At 38.4% G+C, this 13,464-nt stretch overlaps 1 protein-coding gene across 3 annotated transcripts in view; it reads right to left on the bottom strand.

Moving 5' to 3' along the window:
* The window catches only part of LOC148651377 (neural-cadherin), a 163,034-nt gene that overhangs the window by 46,828 nt on the left and 102,742 nt on the right, over positions 1-13,464 (bottom strand). For all 3 annotated transcript variants that reach the window (XM_088601573.1, XM_088601574.1, XM_088601575.1), the window contains exons 13-15: positions 1,900-2,149; positions 1,277-1,404; positions 109-295 (exon numbers count right to left, since the gene is read on the bottom strand). In XM_088601573.1, the coding sequence (XP_088457699.1) occupies positions 109-295; positions 1,277-1,404; positions 1,900-2,149 (565 nt within the window). The remainder of the gene's footprint in view (positions 1-108; positions 296-1,276; positions 1,405-1,899; positions 2,150-13,464) is intronic.

The following is a 13,464-nucleotide window of genomic DNA, read 5'->3' as shown; positions in this document are numbered from 1 at the left end:
CTATACTTTCTGTAACTGTTTGTTAAGAAACAGCACATTGGAGTGTGTGCAAGACAAGAAGAAGCCATTAGGAAGGCTCTGCTCCTGTGTAGGCTCTCTGAGACACACCTGTGTTCGGCTGTCCCCGCTGTCCTGGCCGAGCAGATTCAGAGCTGTCCTGTGACTGGACTTCAATCAGGTATGAGCCTTTCTGCTCCCTGTCAAATGAGGCCCGGGTATATATCACCCCAGTCTGAGGGTTAATGCTGAACACCTGGGAATCCCCACTGTGATCCTTTAGGATGATATAGTTTATCTAGAGAATAACATTGTAGAGAAATGTAGGCATGGTTATTTACCTCTAAGAACTTCAAATGCATAGTCCTGAAAGCGATTTTGATTTTCAGAGTGAAAAAACGTAAATAACGCCCATTTTCATTAGTTTGAGCTTTGGAGTTCTTATACCAAAATATCTGAGGAACACTTAGTTCTCCAGTATTTGATGTCCTAAGTATGAACAATTTCAAAGTTCTAAAACTGGAATAGTATATTTGACATTTCTGTGGTCTTGCAGGCTTCCATAGATAATATGCACCAAAAACAGACATTAGAAAAGTAGTAGCATTTATTTTTAACTAAAGCCCATTAATTTTAAATTCAAACCCTGAAATCAGAACCTGTGAAAGGGAACAGTGTCTTTTAGCAGATCCACCTTATTGCTTATGAAATAAAACACAAAAAAACTGTTCCAAAACTGTTCCAAGCTTTGCTCTAAACCTAATGGCCACAACATTTTTTGTGACTGCCTTTACTTGCATTTTATAGCCCTCACCTAATTATGAGTTCTGTTTATGAAATATTTGCTGGATATTAAAAAAAAAGCTTAAATTCATCACAAACTAATTACGTTAAGACTGAGAACTACTGTTGATATTATACGAAGGGAGGTAAAAGGTTGTGTGCAACAGTCTGACAAACTTGGAGGTGAAAGAGGAAAGCACATTTGCTTGGTGATTTACACAAAACAAAATAATTTTAAACTATTTCACCTTGGAAAGATTCCACTATTAAGTTATGATTGACTGTTTTCATTTGTTACAGAGATGAAAATATGCAGGGAATGAAATGTATTGAAATAAAATCATTAGTAATGTGAAAGGCTCCAAGTTACCTCTGTACCACAGGTTAATCCATAAAGAATTGGGCCTGGGCAATCAATAGCTTTCAATAAGATAGGAAAGGGCGATGTTACACTTTTTTGTAGAAAAGCTACAGGTCTGAACTCTCAGGTTTTTACCATGCCATGAAGCCCTGAGTCCAGGTCTGTGGCTGAGACCTGGGCTACAGATGTCCCAATTTCAGCTCCCTCCTGTACCGTTGCCTCGTAGGTTGAAGACATGAAGAAAGGGACATTGTCGTTGACATCTACAGGGAAGGAGATACAGAACACAGAAATATCAAATGAATACATTACTATTAATTATAATCTTCCAAATGTCATCATAGTGTGGTCGAAACATCAAAAATAACAGCAATGATCATTAGCATCAAATAAGGTAAACCTAAGAAAACTGCCATGCTTATTGGGTTCAGAGATTTAAAAGGAGATGAATGAGTAAAACTAAGTATCACCAGCCAAAAGTGGAAGTGTTCACATCACTGTAGTGTTAACTACTGTATATGGCACTGATTACAGTAAATCTGGTGAGCTCCAATAGTTGTTGTTTTTTTTTTCTTTTAATTATATATCCATTTCTACTTAACCAAAATTAATTTTTCAAGTGTTGTGTCTTCTCAATTGTTCCTATCCCAGTTTCTCCAAGTCGCTGTTATAATTCTGTTTAAACAGAAGCATTTTTTTTTTCAAACAGCAACAAATGAGAGGCAGCAGGAAGGTGGTGTTGCTTTCTTGGGTCTTACCTGTGACATTGACATAGACAGTGGTGAAGGAGGCCAGTGGAACAGCAGCTACATTCTGCACCCTGACTCGCAATGTGAAGAACCTTGTGGTCTCATAGTCCAGAGGCTCTGCCACGAGAATGGAGGCCGATCCTTCCTGTCGGTTGGGCTTGATGTAGAATCTCACAGGCATGTTGGTTTCTGGGACCTGACCCTCCTCCAGATTATAGGTGACTCTGGGATCACCAAGAGGGGAAGTTGCCTTTATCATCTAGAGTAGCAAAAACAGGCAACAGCTTTTTTAGAACTGATGCTGGGAATTTACTTCAAAAGTGGCTAGCAAAATCCAACAAATGCTAACAGAGCAGATCAAGAAAAGGAGTACTGTGACCCCTACAGTAAAAGACCTTACCAGATGATAACATCCAGAGAACTCCGTTGCTCAAATAACCTGTCTCTAATGTTTTTAATAATCTTACTTTTTGATTAGAAATTACACAGATAACATTCCATATTTGAACAAAAGATATTCAATGTCAGGAGAAAGATACTGAAAGTCACATCAGGAGAAATAACATTATTTTACAGAGGTTTTTACTACAAAAGGTCAATGTTATAGAACATTGGTATTTTTAGCCTAACAGGTAATGAGGTTCTGTTGGGGCTAATGCATCTTACAACGAATACATTACTTTGACCTGATGGTATTTTCCCGATCATACAGAAATGAGGGATGTTATTCACAGACGCGTGTCACGGATGTAGTCCCTCCCCCTTAAGGGCTCTCCGGCTCTTTCACTTCGGACCTGATTTTGTGCACTTGCCCCTTGTTCCAGCCTCCTTCCAGCCCCCCTTAAAAGCCAGAAGCCCATTCAGTTCGGGGCTCTGCATTGGCTTCCGCATCATGCTAGCCTGGGACCTGGATGTGCCTGGCTCCGTTATGGTTTTAAGTTTCTGTTTCTGTTCCCGTTCCCCCTGCTGGTTCCGACCAGGTTCCTGTTTTTAACCGTCAGTCTCGGATGGACCGCCCAGCTTTGGACCTTTTGCTTTCGTCCTGGATGTCGCATTGGACTCTGTTTTGGATCGTTTGCCTCGACCACACCTCCCCCGACCACCAGCACTTCATGGACACGCCCCCCTGTTTTCATCCCCACTTCCTGCATGCCTTTTTTCCCTTGTGTATTCTCACTCAATCCCGAATTGTGTCGTCCTTATAGGGTCCGGAAAGAACACTTTCGTTACAACATGAACATTTCCAGAAAGCATTTAATATATTCAGTCATAAAAGGTTCATTCTCAATTTAAATGTCACAGGAATCCAAGGAAATACATGCCAACAGATTGAGATTTGGTTAAGAAACAGGAAAAAGTGGGTCATTTTAAGGTCGAAGGCCTCTAATTCGGCTAGTGTAAACATTAATGTACCACAGTAATCTTAGTTCCTTTGCTCTTTCTGCTTTTCATTAATATGATAGATTCTGCAATTACAACATAAAACTAGAAATAGAAAAAAAATAAAAAATAGAAATAGCTGCAACAGGTATTGAGACAGGATGGACATTCAAGGCAAGTACAGATGGCAAAGATGGTCAGGATAGCACATAATTAATTTTAAATCATAATTTAAGAGGGAAGAATCACAGTGGTACAGTGGTTAGTATTGCCTTGTTGCACTGGAGCCCTGGATTCATTTCCTGGAATTTGCATGCCTGCCCCATGTTCAAGTGGCTTCCTTTCACAGTCTGAAGACATGCTGGTTGGTTTAGTGGCTTTTGTAAAAGTGACCTTGGTTTGAGTGTGTGGCATGTTTGTGTCAGTGTGTCCCCCGTGACAGATCTATCGATGGTGTATCCTGCCTTACTTCCCGGGATAGGCTCCTGTCTACTGTGATTCTGAAATGGATTAGCAGTTATTGAAAGTGATGTCATCATTTAAAAGGGGAATTCAAGATGAAATGCAGTCCTTCCTTGCAATCACGAATGTGAAGAGGATCTGGGTGGTTATGCAGATTCTTCGTTGTCCTCAGAACAATGAAAGCAATACAAAAATAAACCGCTTAGGTAAATATAAAATTTGGAATGTACAGTTACCACCACGGCCACAACTTACCACCAAAAAGTATATCATAACCTTAGAAAGAGCTCAAAGGACTGTAAAAAGGATAATTCCCTTGGGCTATTTCACAAATCAGGTTTAACTACTTCACGATTTTCTCAAATTAGCCGGATTGAATTAACCTGAAAACTGCTTAATAGGTTTGCTCTGGTTTCACAATGGCAAACTCTGGTTTTAGTTGTCTTGCTAAAGCGAGTCAGGTTTAAACAGTCTGACTAACTATATGTTCATGCCACACTTCAGAAGGCAGGATTGTCAAGCATCCAATCCTTCAACTGCACCAGCAGCCATAGCAAAACAAATTGCATCTTAATCGAGTGACCTTGAATTAGGACTCCTTATGAAAACTATGAGATAAAATCTGTTTTAATAGTGAGGTTCAAAACTAGCCACTACACAAGCTAGAGAAGACTCCTGGCAAAGCATTGCTTATAAAATGAATGAAGAAGTTAATTATGAAAAGCAATAAAATATCATAATATCTGTAATAACTATGTTATATGGGCATTGAAACGGAGCTCCTCTGTTAACTGGTATAGTTGTACAATGCTGTTTTCATGCAGTAAGTTAAGATAAACAAGAATATAAAAAAAATATTATACTAAAGTGGTATGTGGCTCTTCTTTAGAACTGCTGTACAATACAGTGTAGTGAAATCCTCTGAATGAAAATGGAAAATGGAAAATGGAAAATGGAAAATGGAAAATGGAAAATGGAAAATGGAAAATGGAAATGATTGAGTATTTTAGTATTTGTGAAATCAATGTTCAGATTTTTTTAGACTTGAATTTTATTTTTACCTGTACACTGATGCTGTGAATTGATTTTCTGTTGACAAAATCAGCCTTTAACAAAATCACAATCATTTGGCCCTCTGGGGTCTTTGATAGGAATACCTGTGCAGTCCAGAGCACCTACAGTGGATATAAAACGTCTACACACCCTTATTGAAATTGCAGGCCTTGTGATGTAAAACCTGAAATCAAGATAAATCATCTCAGACATTTTTCATCTTTAATGTGACCTTGCAACCAATTAATGTTAAGAGAAAAAAAAAGATAATTACTAGGAAAAATAATTGAAATTCAAAAACCTACAGCACCCTGGTTGCATAAGTGTGCACACATACACACACCCCCATACACACACCCACCAACTAATACTTTGTGGAAGCACTTTTTGCATTTATTACAGCAGTAAGTCTTTGTGAATAAGTCTCTATCAACTTTGCACACCTGGACTTTTATCCCACTCTTCTTTGCAAATAAGTTCAAGCTCCTTCAAATTGGCAGGGGATCTCCTGAGCCCTCTTTAGGTCATTCCACAGGTTTTCTATGGGATTGAGGTCTGGACTCTGACTGGGTCATTCCAAGATTTTGATCTTCCTTTCTGAAGCCATTCCTTGGTTGACTTGGATGTGTGCTTTGGGTCGTTATTATGTTGGAAGGTGAAATTCCTCTTCATCTTCAGTTTTCTGACAGAGGCCAGCAGGTTTTGTGTCAAAATATCTTGATATTTGGAGCTAGTCATTATCCCATCTATCTTGACTAGAGCCCTTGTCCCAGCTGAAGAGAAGCAGCCCCAAAGCATGATGCTGCCACCACCATGCTTCACATTAGGTATGGTGTTCTTTGGATGATGAGCTTTGTTTTCTTTGTGCCAAACATATCTTTTAGAATTAAGGCCAAAAAGTTCAACCTTTGTCTCATCAGACCATAAGACATTTTCCCACATGGTTTGGGGTGACTCAATGTATTTCTTTGCAAAATTTAGACAGGCTGGGATGTTCTTTTTTGTGAGAAATGGCTTCCGTCATGTCACCCAACCCCATAGCCCAGACATGTGCAAAATACAGGAGATTGTTGTCACATGCAAGGAGTGACCAGTACCTGCCAAAAATTCCTGCTGCTTCTTTGATGTTGCTGCAGGCCTCTTGGTAGCCTCCCTAAGTTTTCTCCTTGTCCTGTCATCAGCTTTGGAGGGTTGTCCTGATCTTGGCAATATCCCTGTGGTGTCACATTTTCTCCACTTATTGATGATCGTCTTGACAATGCTCCATGGTACATCCAATGCCTTTGATATTCTTTTATGCCCCTCTCCTGATTGGTACCTTTCAACAATAAGATCCCGTAGATGTTTTGTCAGCTCCTTGTGGACCATGGCTATGCCAGTAGGATGCAACCACGAAAGTTTCAAGGCTTTTTTAAGGCATAGGGTAACTCCATCAGTTTTGGATGCAGTTGGTACCACACCAGTACTCAAGGACTCATTTATTGTGTTGAGGACTATAGGCAAGAGAGTAGAGAAACAGGACTGAAATAAAACAGTGGGAATTTAATCTAACAGACAAGTGGTGCATTTCTTATACAATACCAATTTATGAAGGCATGTTGTGTCAAGTAGAGGGAACCAGCAAAACAAGCAGGGAGGGGGTGTGGAGGTAATGTGTTATAGATGGGATGTGATGCTGGATGTTGTCAATCTTGGAGCTAAAGAACTCTAAGAATGTGTTGGGATGAGTTCACTATGTGAACAAAATGGTCTGAATCCCTAGGAAAAACATTACAAGGTTTAGGGCACTGGCAGAGTCAACTTGCATTGAAAACCATGATGAATCTGTAGTTTACATGCTGATTTTACACAATGTTTTTTAAGATTGATAAACCTTATACAGTACTATGCAAAGGAAAACTTTTATTCTTCTTTATAATTATAAAATTGTGTCCTTCAATGCTAGTATATGACATTACATTATTGAGTTATATACAGGTTTTTATAATTGCTGTTATTTTTTCTTTCCCTTTATTCTGTTGTAGATTGCCATGTGATGTGTGAGATTGTGGGTTGCCATGCCAATTCAGTGCTTCAGCAAAAAACAGGCTTTTGTAAAAATAACTAACACACTGCAGAGAGGAAATGACAGGGGGAAGCATATTGCTGTTCCACATACCTGACAGCATAATGTTTCAACAATGGCTTTTACAGGCACTGTGCCACACTGATTTTTTTCCCATTTATGTTTCTTTGCCACCTGCTGTAAAAGGCTATTTTTACCATGACACTTTCCCAGCAGAAACAGAGTCTCCCAGAACACACAATAGGCAAGCAATGTAATAAGAAAAAAAAACATTATTACTTTAATGCCCTAATTGCTTCTTATGATAAATTACATTGTCACTTCTGACATGACCTGCATTGTTTTGAGTGAGACTCAGAATGAGAGTCGATTCTAAAACAAACTACTGATTTCTCAGTGGAGACAGCTGAAATAGCTAGGTCTTAAAACTGACATATTTGGCTTTTTATCTGTCATTTTAAATTGGGCTGTAAAAGAAAAGTCACGGGGCACTGAAAGCATTGATAAACTAGAAAACTTGACAAAAGTAATTATATTTAGGCCAAATTGTTTGAGTTTAGAAACAAGAATATTTATCCAAAGCTGCTTACTCCTGGTGAGGGTCACCTTCATATATTGGTGATAAGACTTCGGGCCATTTTAGCCTTTTATTTTTGTACACATTGCATTTATTGATTGCAACATATACTTTGGAAACCAGTGAAACTAGATATATGTCTTTCTTTTGCTGTATTTTGGACCTTTATCCATCCGTGCATTTACTAACCATGTCATCCAATTCACAATCGTTTAGGAGCCGAAGCCAGGGCAGGCAGACAGACAGACAAGACACATACACAGACAGACACACACACCAGGGCCCCTTTTCTTAGAGGCCAGTTAGCCTACCAGTATGTACTTGGACTGTGTGAGGAAACTGGAGCACCCTGAGGAAACCCCTTGTGATCATGGGGAGAACACACAAACTCCACACAGGTTGCAGCCTGGGAATTGAACCTGGGCCCAAGCACTGCAAGACTGAAAGGCTAACCACTGCGCCACCATACCACTGAGATGTTATAAATATTTTTTAGCAAAAAACAACACAAATGTCCTCAACAGTATCACACAAAAACATCAGAAACAACAGTACACACAGTTTCGAAATAATAGTGCTCTGACTGGCTTTCATCTTAATCTTCAGAACATTGTACAGATACATAAAAAGACCAAAGGTCTTTGATAAGTAACACAGAAAGACTCAAGGGATGAGTGGATAGTTCAGTGAGACATGACTGATTAATTCTTTCTTTATCTGTGAAGGTCATGACTTCACAGTTCACAAAATTCAGGAAGGACGGCAAAATGGGAAATGACATCCACCTTAAAAGCTAAAAGACTTTGCTTTCCCTTAACAGTCCATCAATTCCTCTGCTATACACCCTGCTGACCTACTTTCTCACCTATGCGACCTAAGTCACTTGAAAGAAGTTGATTCTTTGTTCTGTTTGATTTGTTCTGCATTGGCACACTAACTGAATAGCTTGCACTACAGATTACTGCAGAATAAAATGCTGTAAATCGGAATAAAGGATAAGGCTAAATGGCATTAAAATGGTAAAATTATATTTGAACTAAGGGAATGGCAGAACAAAAATCTAGCTGGAACTGTATGCCAAATTCATTAAAATCATTTTGGTTCTTATGACACGGTCTAACATGTAATGGTATTCTAACACCACAGAAGATAAATGATACCTTGTTTTCTGCACACCAATAAACTAATCTGTTCATTACAAATCTGTACAACGAACTGTGCAATAAGATGCTGTGAATTTCATAGTGTCTTTGTTGTGTACATTTATATTGTAAATACACTCACATCTGCTTGGCTGATTGTTGCAGTATCAAGAATGAACCCGGAAACCACAGTACAATGACTGTATAGTATATATGTTGTAAGATGACCAGAGGAAGGGTCATCCAGGACAGGTATTTCAGGAACGATCTGCTCACTATACTTGACTTAGACCTGACCAAGATGGCCGCTAAGAGAAGTCAGCTGACCCGCAGATGGAAAGGGCTTAGTCCAAAAAACAACGAGACACAGGTGTGTCTCAGCAGGAAACAAAATAAATATGCCCTGGAAACAGTGTACCGGGTCGGAAGCCAGTAGGTGAATGTGTTTGGAGTGTTTGGAAGTCGGTTGGTATTGGGACAGATTTAAGGAATAACGGATTTACGGAAGAAATAAAGAGAGCGTGGTGTGAGTACTTTTGTCTCTATAACATAAACCTTTCCCCCGGAGGCACCACAACATACAGTATATAAGTATACTGTATATAGGTATAATGTACAAATATGTAATATATATATATAGTATTTAGGCAAAGGTTCCTGCTATATTTGATAGTACATTTTTATAAAATATTGGTTGCCATCTCAGCTGAAATTAATCTATCCTTTGCATATTGTTTTAAGATTGGTTTTGATAAGTGACCATTATAAAAACATGATAAATGATAGTGGCCCCCCTTGAGTTTTGTTTGGTCTTTAATGGCTTCTTTCCTTTGAAGTCTTGTCTTGTCATATACTGTAGCTTATATGAAATTCTGAGCCTCTTTGCTGTTTCTGTCAACATACAGTATACAGTAAAGGAACAAGTGATAGGTTTATTCCATGCTGAAAAAAAGAAGAAAGAAAACACAACGAGCCTTCTTCAGGTGTGAGAGAGACAAGGCAGTAGGCAAAGGTAATTTAGCGGGAGAACAAAAGCTGGGAGGGAGGAGGAGTGAGAGGCGGGAGCAGGGAACAGAAAGAGAGGCCAATCAAGAGGTGTGAAGTCAGAATAGGTGTAGAGAGATGTGAAATGAAACTTCCAATGAATGGAGAAAATTTAAAAGAAGAGTAGGCTGTCATTAGGAGAAGGGGGAATGTGTGATCCTAGCTGAAGGACAGGTTTGGTTTTGGTAGTCTTTCTGATGTACAGTATGAGTTCGGAAAACCGTCTTTGAGAACACAGACGGAGAGATTAGAGTGGTCGTGGCCATCTGAGGTGAAATGAGAAACAATGGGCTTGGAGAGATCTTTAATCTTCACAGCCCTCACATGTTCTCTGAAGCGGTCTCCGAGTCTCCTTCCTGTTTCTCCAATGTAGATGGCCATCCAATGATCCTAGCTGGCCATCCAATGCCATCTACATTGGAGAAACAGGAAGGAGACTCGGAGACCGCTGATGCAGCTACACACCTGAACATATAGATGAACAGTAGATGTTTTCTTTGAGTGACTGAATGATTACTTACTGCTGATGTGAAAGTGTTTTTTTCAGCCCCAGCTGGACAATCTCTGGAATTATAAAAGAAGTAGCTTCCAATTTCAAGTTTATTTTAATGAGGCATTTTAATAGGTCTGTATTTCATCATGAAACTCTTAAATATTCAGGTGTGTTGGCAATGACAGTAGGATAGATGACAAATATTCTTGTTTAAATAAACTAAATAATAAGTAATGCAAATAAACCATTATTATTTTATATTTAAAGGGAAATTAAATGACAGAGCCATTTGTCCTTTACCATAATAAATGGTAATAAATGAACCATAATACATTTAACATGTAATTGGTAACATTAATATAACTGATAATAGTGCAATCCTTATTTTCTCCATTTGGATTTCCAGCATCTGCTTTCCTCTACATCGAAAAGGCAAGATGCAAGTATCCAGACATTGCCAGTGTACATATACAGTTCCAGAAAAAAACATCTGTGTTCCATGCTAGTGGAGCAATTCATTGTGTTAAACTAAAAAACTGAAAATTACATAGACCATAATAGATTTTAGAAGATGGAAATATTCAGAAAATTGTGCTTTATACTAAATTAAACATGGATCACATACTGCATAAAGAGCATTCAGAGGATTTTAGGAGGGTATATGAGGGAAATGAAACCATCAAAAGCAATTACATTTTTCTATCACAAGAATGTAATGTGCTGCTTAAAAGCACTGTAAATGATTTTTGGTCTCTGAATGGTATAACTAAGCATCAAAAGGAATGCGTGGGAAAAAATCTTTTGAAAACTTAAGTTATTTTATATGATTCTCCCAGTATGAGCAGTAACAAAATGAGGGAAATACTTAAATTAAGCTCAAAACATATTTTGGGGTCCAAATGAATGCAGGCCCCCTATGGCCCTGGCTACGGAGCCATATTCTCTAAGTTCCCCACTAAAAAAATCCTTCTGTGGACTTCTGGCTGTGTCTGTCTTTGTTTGTTTGCTTTCTGATTTTAGAAAATGAATGATGAAAAGACTTGTTTAAATATTCATTACTGTATGAGTTAATTTAAATACTTAATTTAGATTATCTATGGAGAAACACAAACTTACCCGACCCCAGAAACCAGGTTTATTCATTACTCTCTGTGATTTATTAGGGAGTACCACCACTACTTAATGAAAATTATATTCCCATTATCTGGTGCACACGAAGAAACACAAGCCCTTAATTATTTCCTCAAGGTTGCAATTACCGCATTTTGAGTTTGCTAATTATCATTTCTTGAGACGATTCCACAATGAGACTACTGATATTTAAATTTTTACTTAGGAGACAGAAAAGATAGAAAATGAAAATGGGGGAAGATAAATAGAAAACCCAGTAGAAAACAAGGCAGTACTACTCTGGTAATGAAAGCACTGTGCTATTTGACAAGTCTAATTTGTTTTTAAAGTTCTATAGATACATTTACACTAAGGCAGTTCCCAAATCACAGAACATATTGAAACAGTCACTTAATTCTGGTATTCACACTCAAGAAATCAAGAATGTACTTCTAAAAACAATCAATGTAATTGTTCAGAAGTATTTCTGTTACCAGTCTCATCTCTTAAATGGAATAATCCATATGAACTTAAAATGCAGAATATAGTTTTATTGTTCCTAAACAATTTTAACATTTAATGGCTTTCCTGATCACTATAGCTTGCCAGAGATTTATGCCTTCATTGTACCAGAACTGACTTCATTTATGCTACAGAACTAATAGATTTTAATTCCACACTGACAGGTGGAAAGGAAGAATAACAAACTTCAGAAGTGTGGGAGAATGAGGCAGAGATAGGTAATATGAAGAAAAGGGCTGGGAAAGGTGAACAATAGAAAGAGCATGTGAAAAAGGAAATTCCGAGACAAATTCCGAGTATTTATAAAACTCTGCAACTTGTCAACAAATGGACAATGTTATATTTTTATGTTACTCCCCAGTACTCAGCCAAAAGCTCAGTCTTTTATTTAACTCAGGGGTGTCCAACCAGTTGACTCCGATCGACTAGTGCTTGTCAGTCGATCGATTGCAAGAACGTTTGGAAAAAAAAATGGGCTATTTCACTATTTACTTTTTTCGATAGCCTAAAAATTCATTCAGATCTGTGCACGTAATGTCATACATTTTACTGCCCTAACTCTTGTCGAATGGGTTGTAAAAGTCTCTTCCCTGAGTGCTGGCTGACACTGAAAAAAGGCTTCAGGAGCTCCGTAAGTAGACTGCTGTATGTGCTACCCAAGAACGTTCTCTTGGTTATTGCCGCACAAACCCCACATTCGCTACAGTGCATAGTGGAGCGAAACAGACTGACCATGACAAATTCTCCAACAAAATTTGTTCGTTAAGTTTCATTGGCTATTTGATAGTTGTAGTGTTTGAGCGACAATGATGAAGCCCGAAAACCTACTGTTACCACAAGGAATCGGAGCATTATTATTTTTTTGTACTTTCGCATTCAAATCTGCAATGCTAGCGTCTACACGAAATAGGGAAATATAGAACATTTCAAAACTGCACAAAAAACATATGATGTGGACTTTGCCTCTAAAAGTGAGTTACAGAAAAGAAAAGTGTAAGAATTAAAATCTCAACTAGCAGCAGTTGGTTTTCGATTGGCCTAAGACAAGAGGGAAAGCGGCAATCATCGCATCGTTCTGTGTGAGCCACCTCTGCGCTAAACACAAAAGGTTATTCAGGGATCGAGTAGTAATAAAAAAGGCATTTTCTGAGGCTGCTGACATGCTGTTGGAGATTTCAAAAACGAACATTTTTGGCGAGGTTCAGACAGCTGTTGCCTGAAATCAAAGAGTTTCTCAAGTCGTCTAAACATGGTGAATATGCCCAATTAGAGGATGACCAGTGGCTTCTGGATTTAGCATTCCTCACAGACTTGACTGAACTGCTGAATGTAGAGCTGCAGGACCACATGATACAAACTTTTCTGTGGCCCCTATGCAGCTCATATTGTGAAAAATCATCGGTAGCACTTACAATGCATGTTTTTGATGAAGGCATGCATAGTCCCCTACTCTCCCTTACTGATATAATGGTAATGGTAGTGAGTTCTTTGACATAGTACATTCTATTCACAATAGGTATTTTTACATTTTCCTCAGTGAATCATTAAAGTGAACAACTCACTGGATAGAAGAAAATATTACAGAAAATCATGCATTAAGAGATTGCATATGCTAATGCTTTTATTCCTCATTTCATCAGATGAAACTGTCTGAATCACCTGCAGCTGCAGTGTATCCAACATATTGAACACTGGATCTGGATTATGAAAGCATCCTAAAGTACAC

Source organism: Lepisosteus platostomus, chromosome 12 (genome assembly GCF_059453375.1).
Source record: "Lepisosteus platostomus isolate fLepPlt1 chromosome 12, fLepPlt1.hap1, whole genome shotgun sequence".
Classification (NCBI taxonomy): Eukaryota; Metazoa; Chordata; class Actinopteri; order Semionotiformes; family Lepisosteidae; genus Lepisosteus; species Lepisosteus platostomus.
Note: the sequence above shows the minus strand (reverse complement) of the source record. Positions and strands in the feature narration are given on the sequence as shown.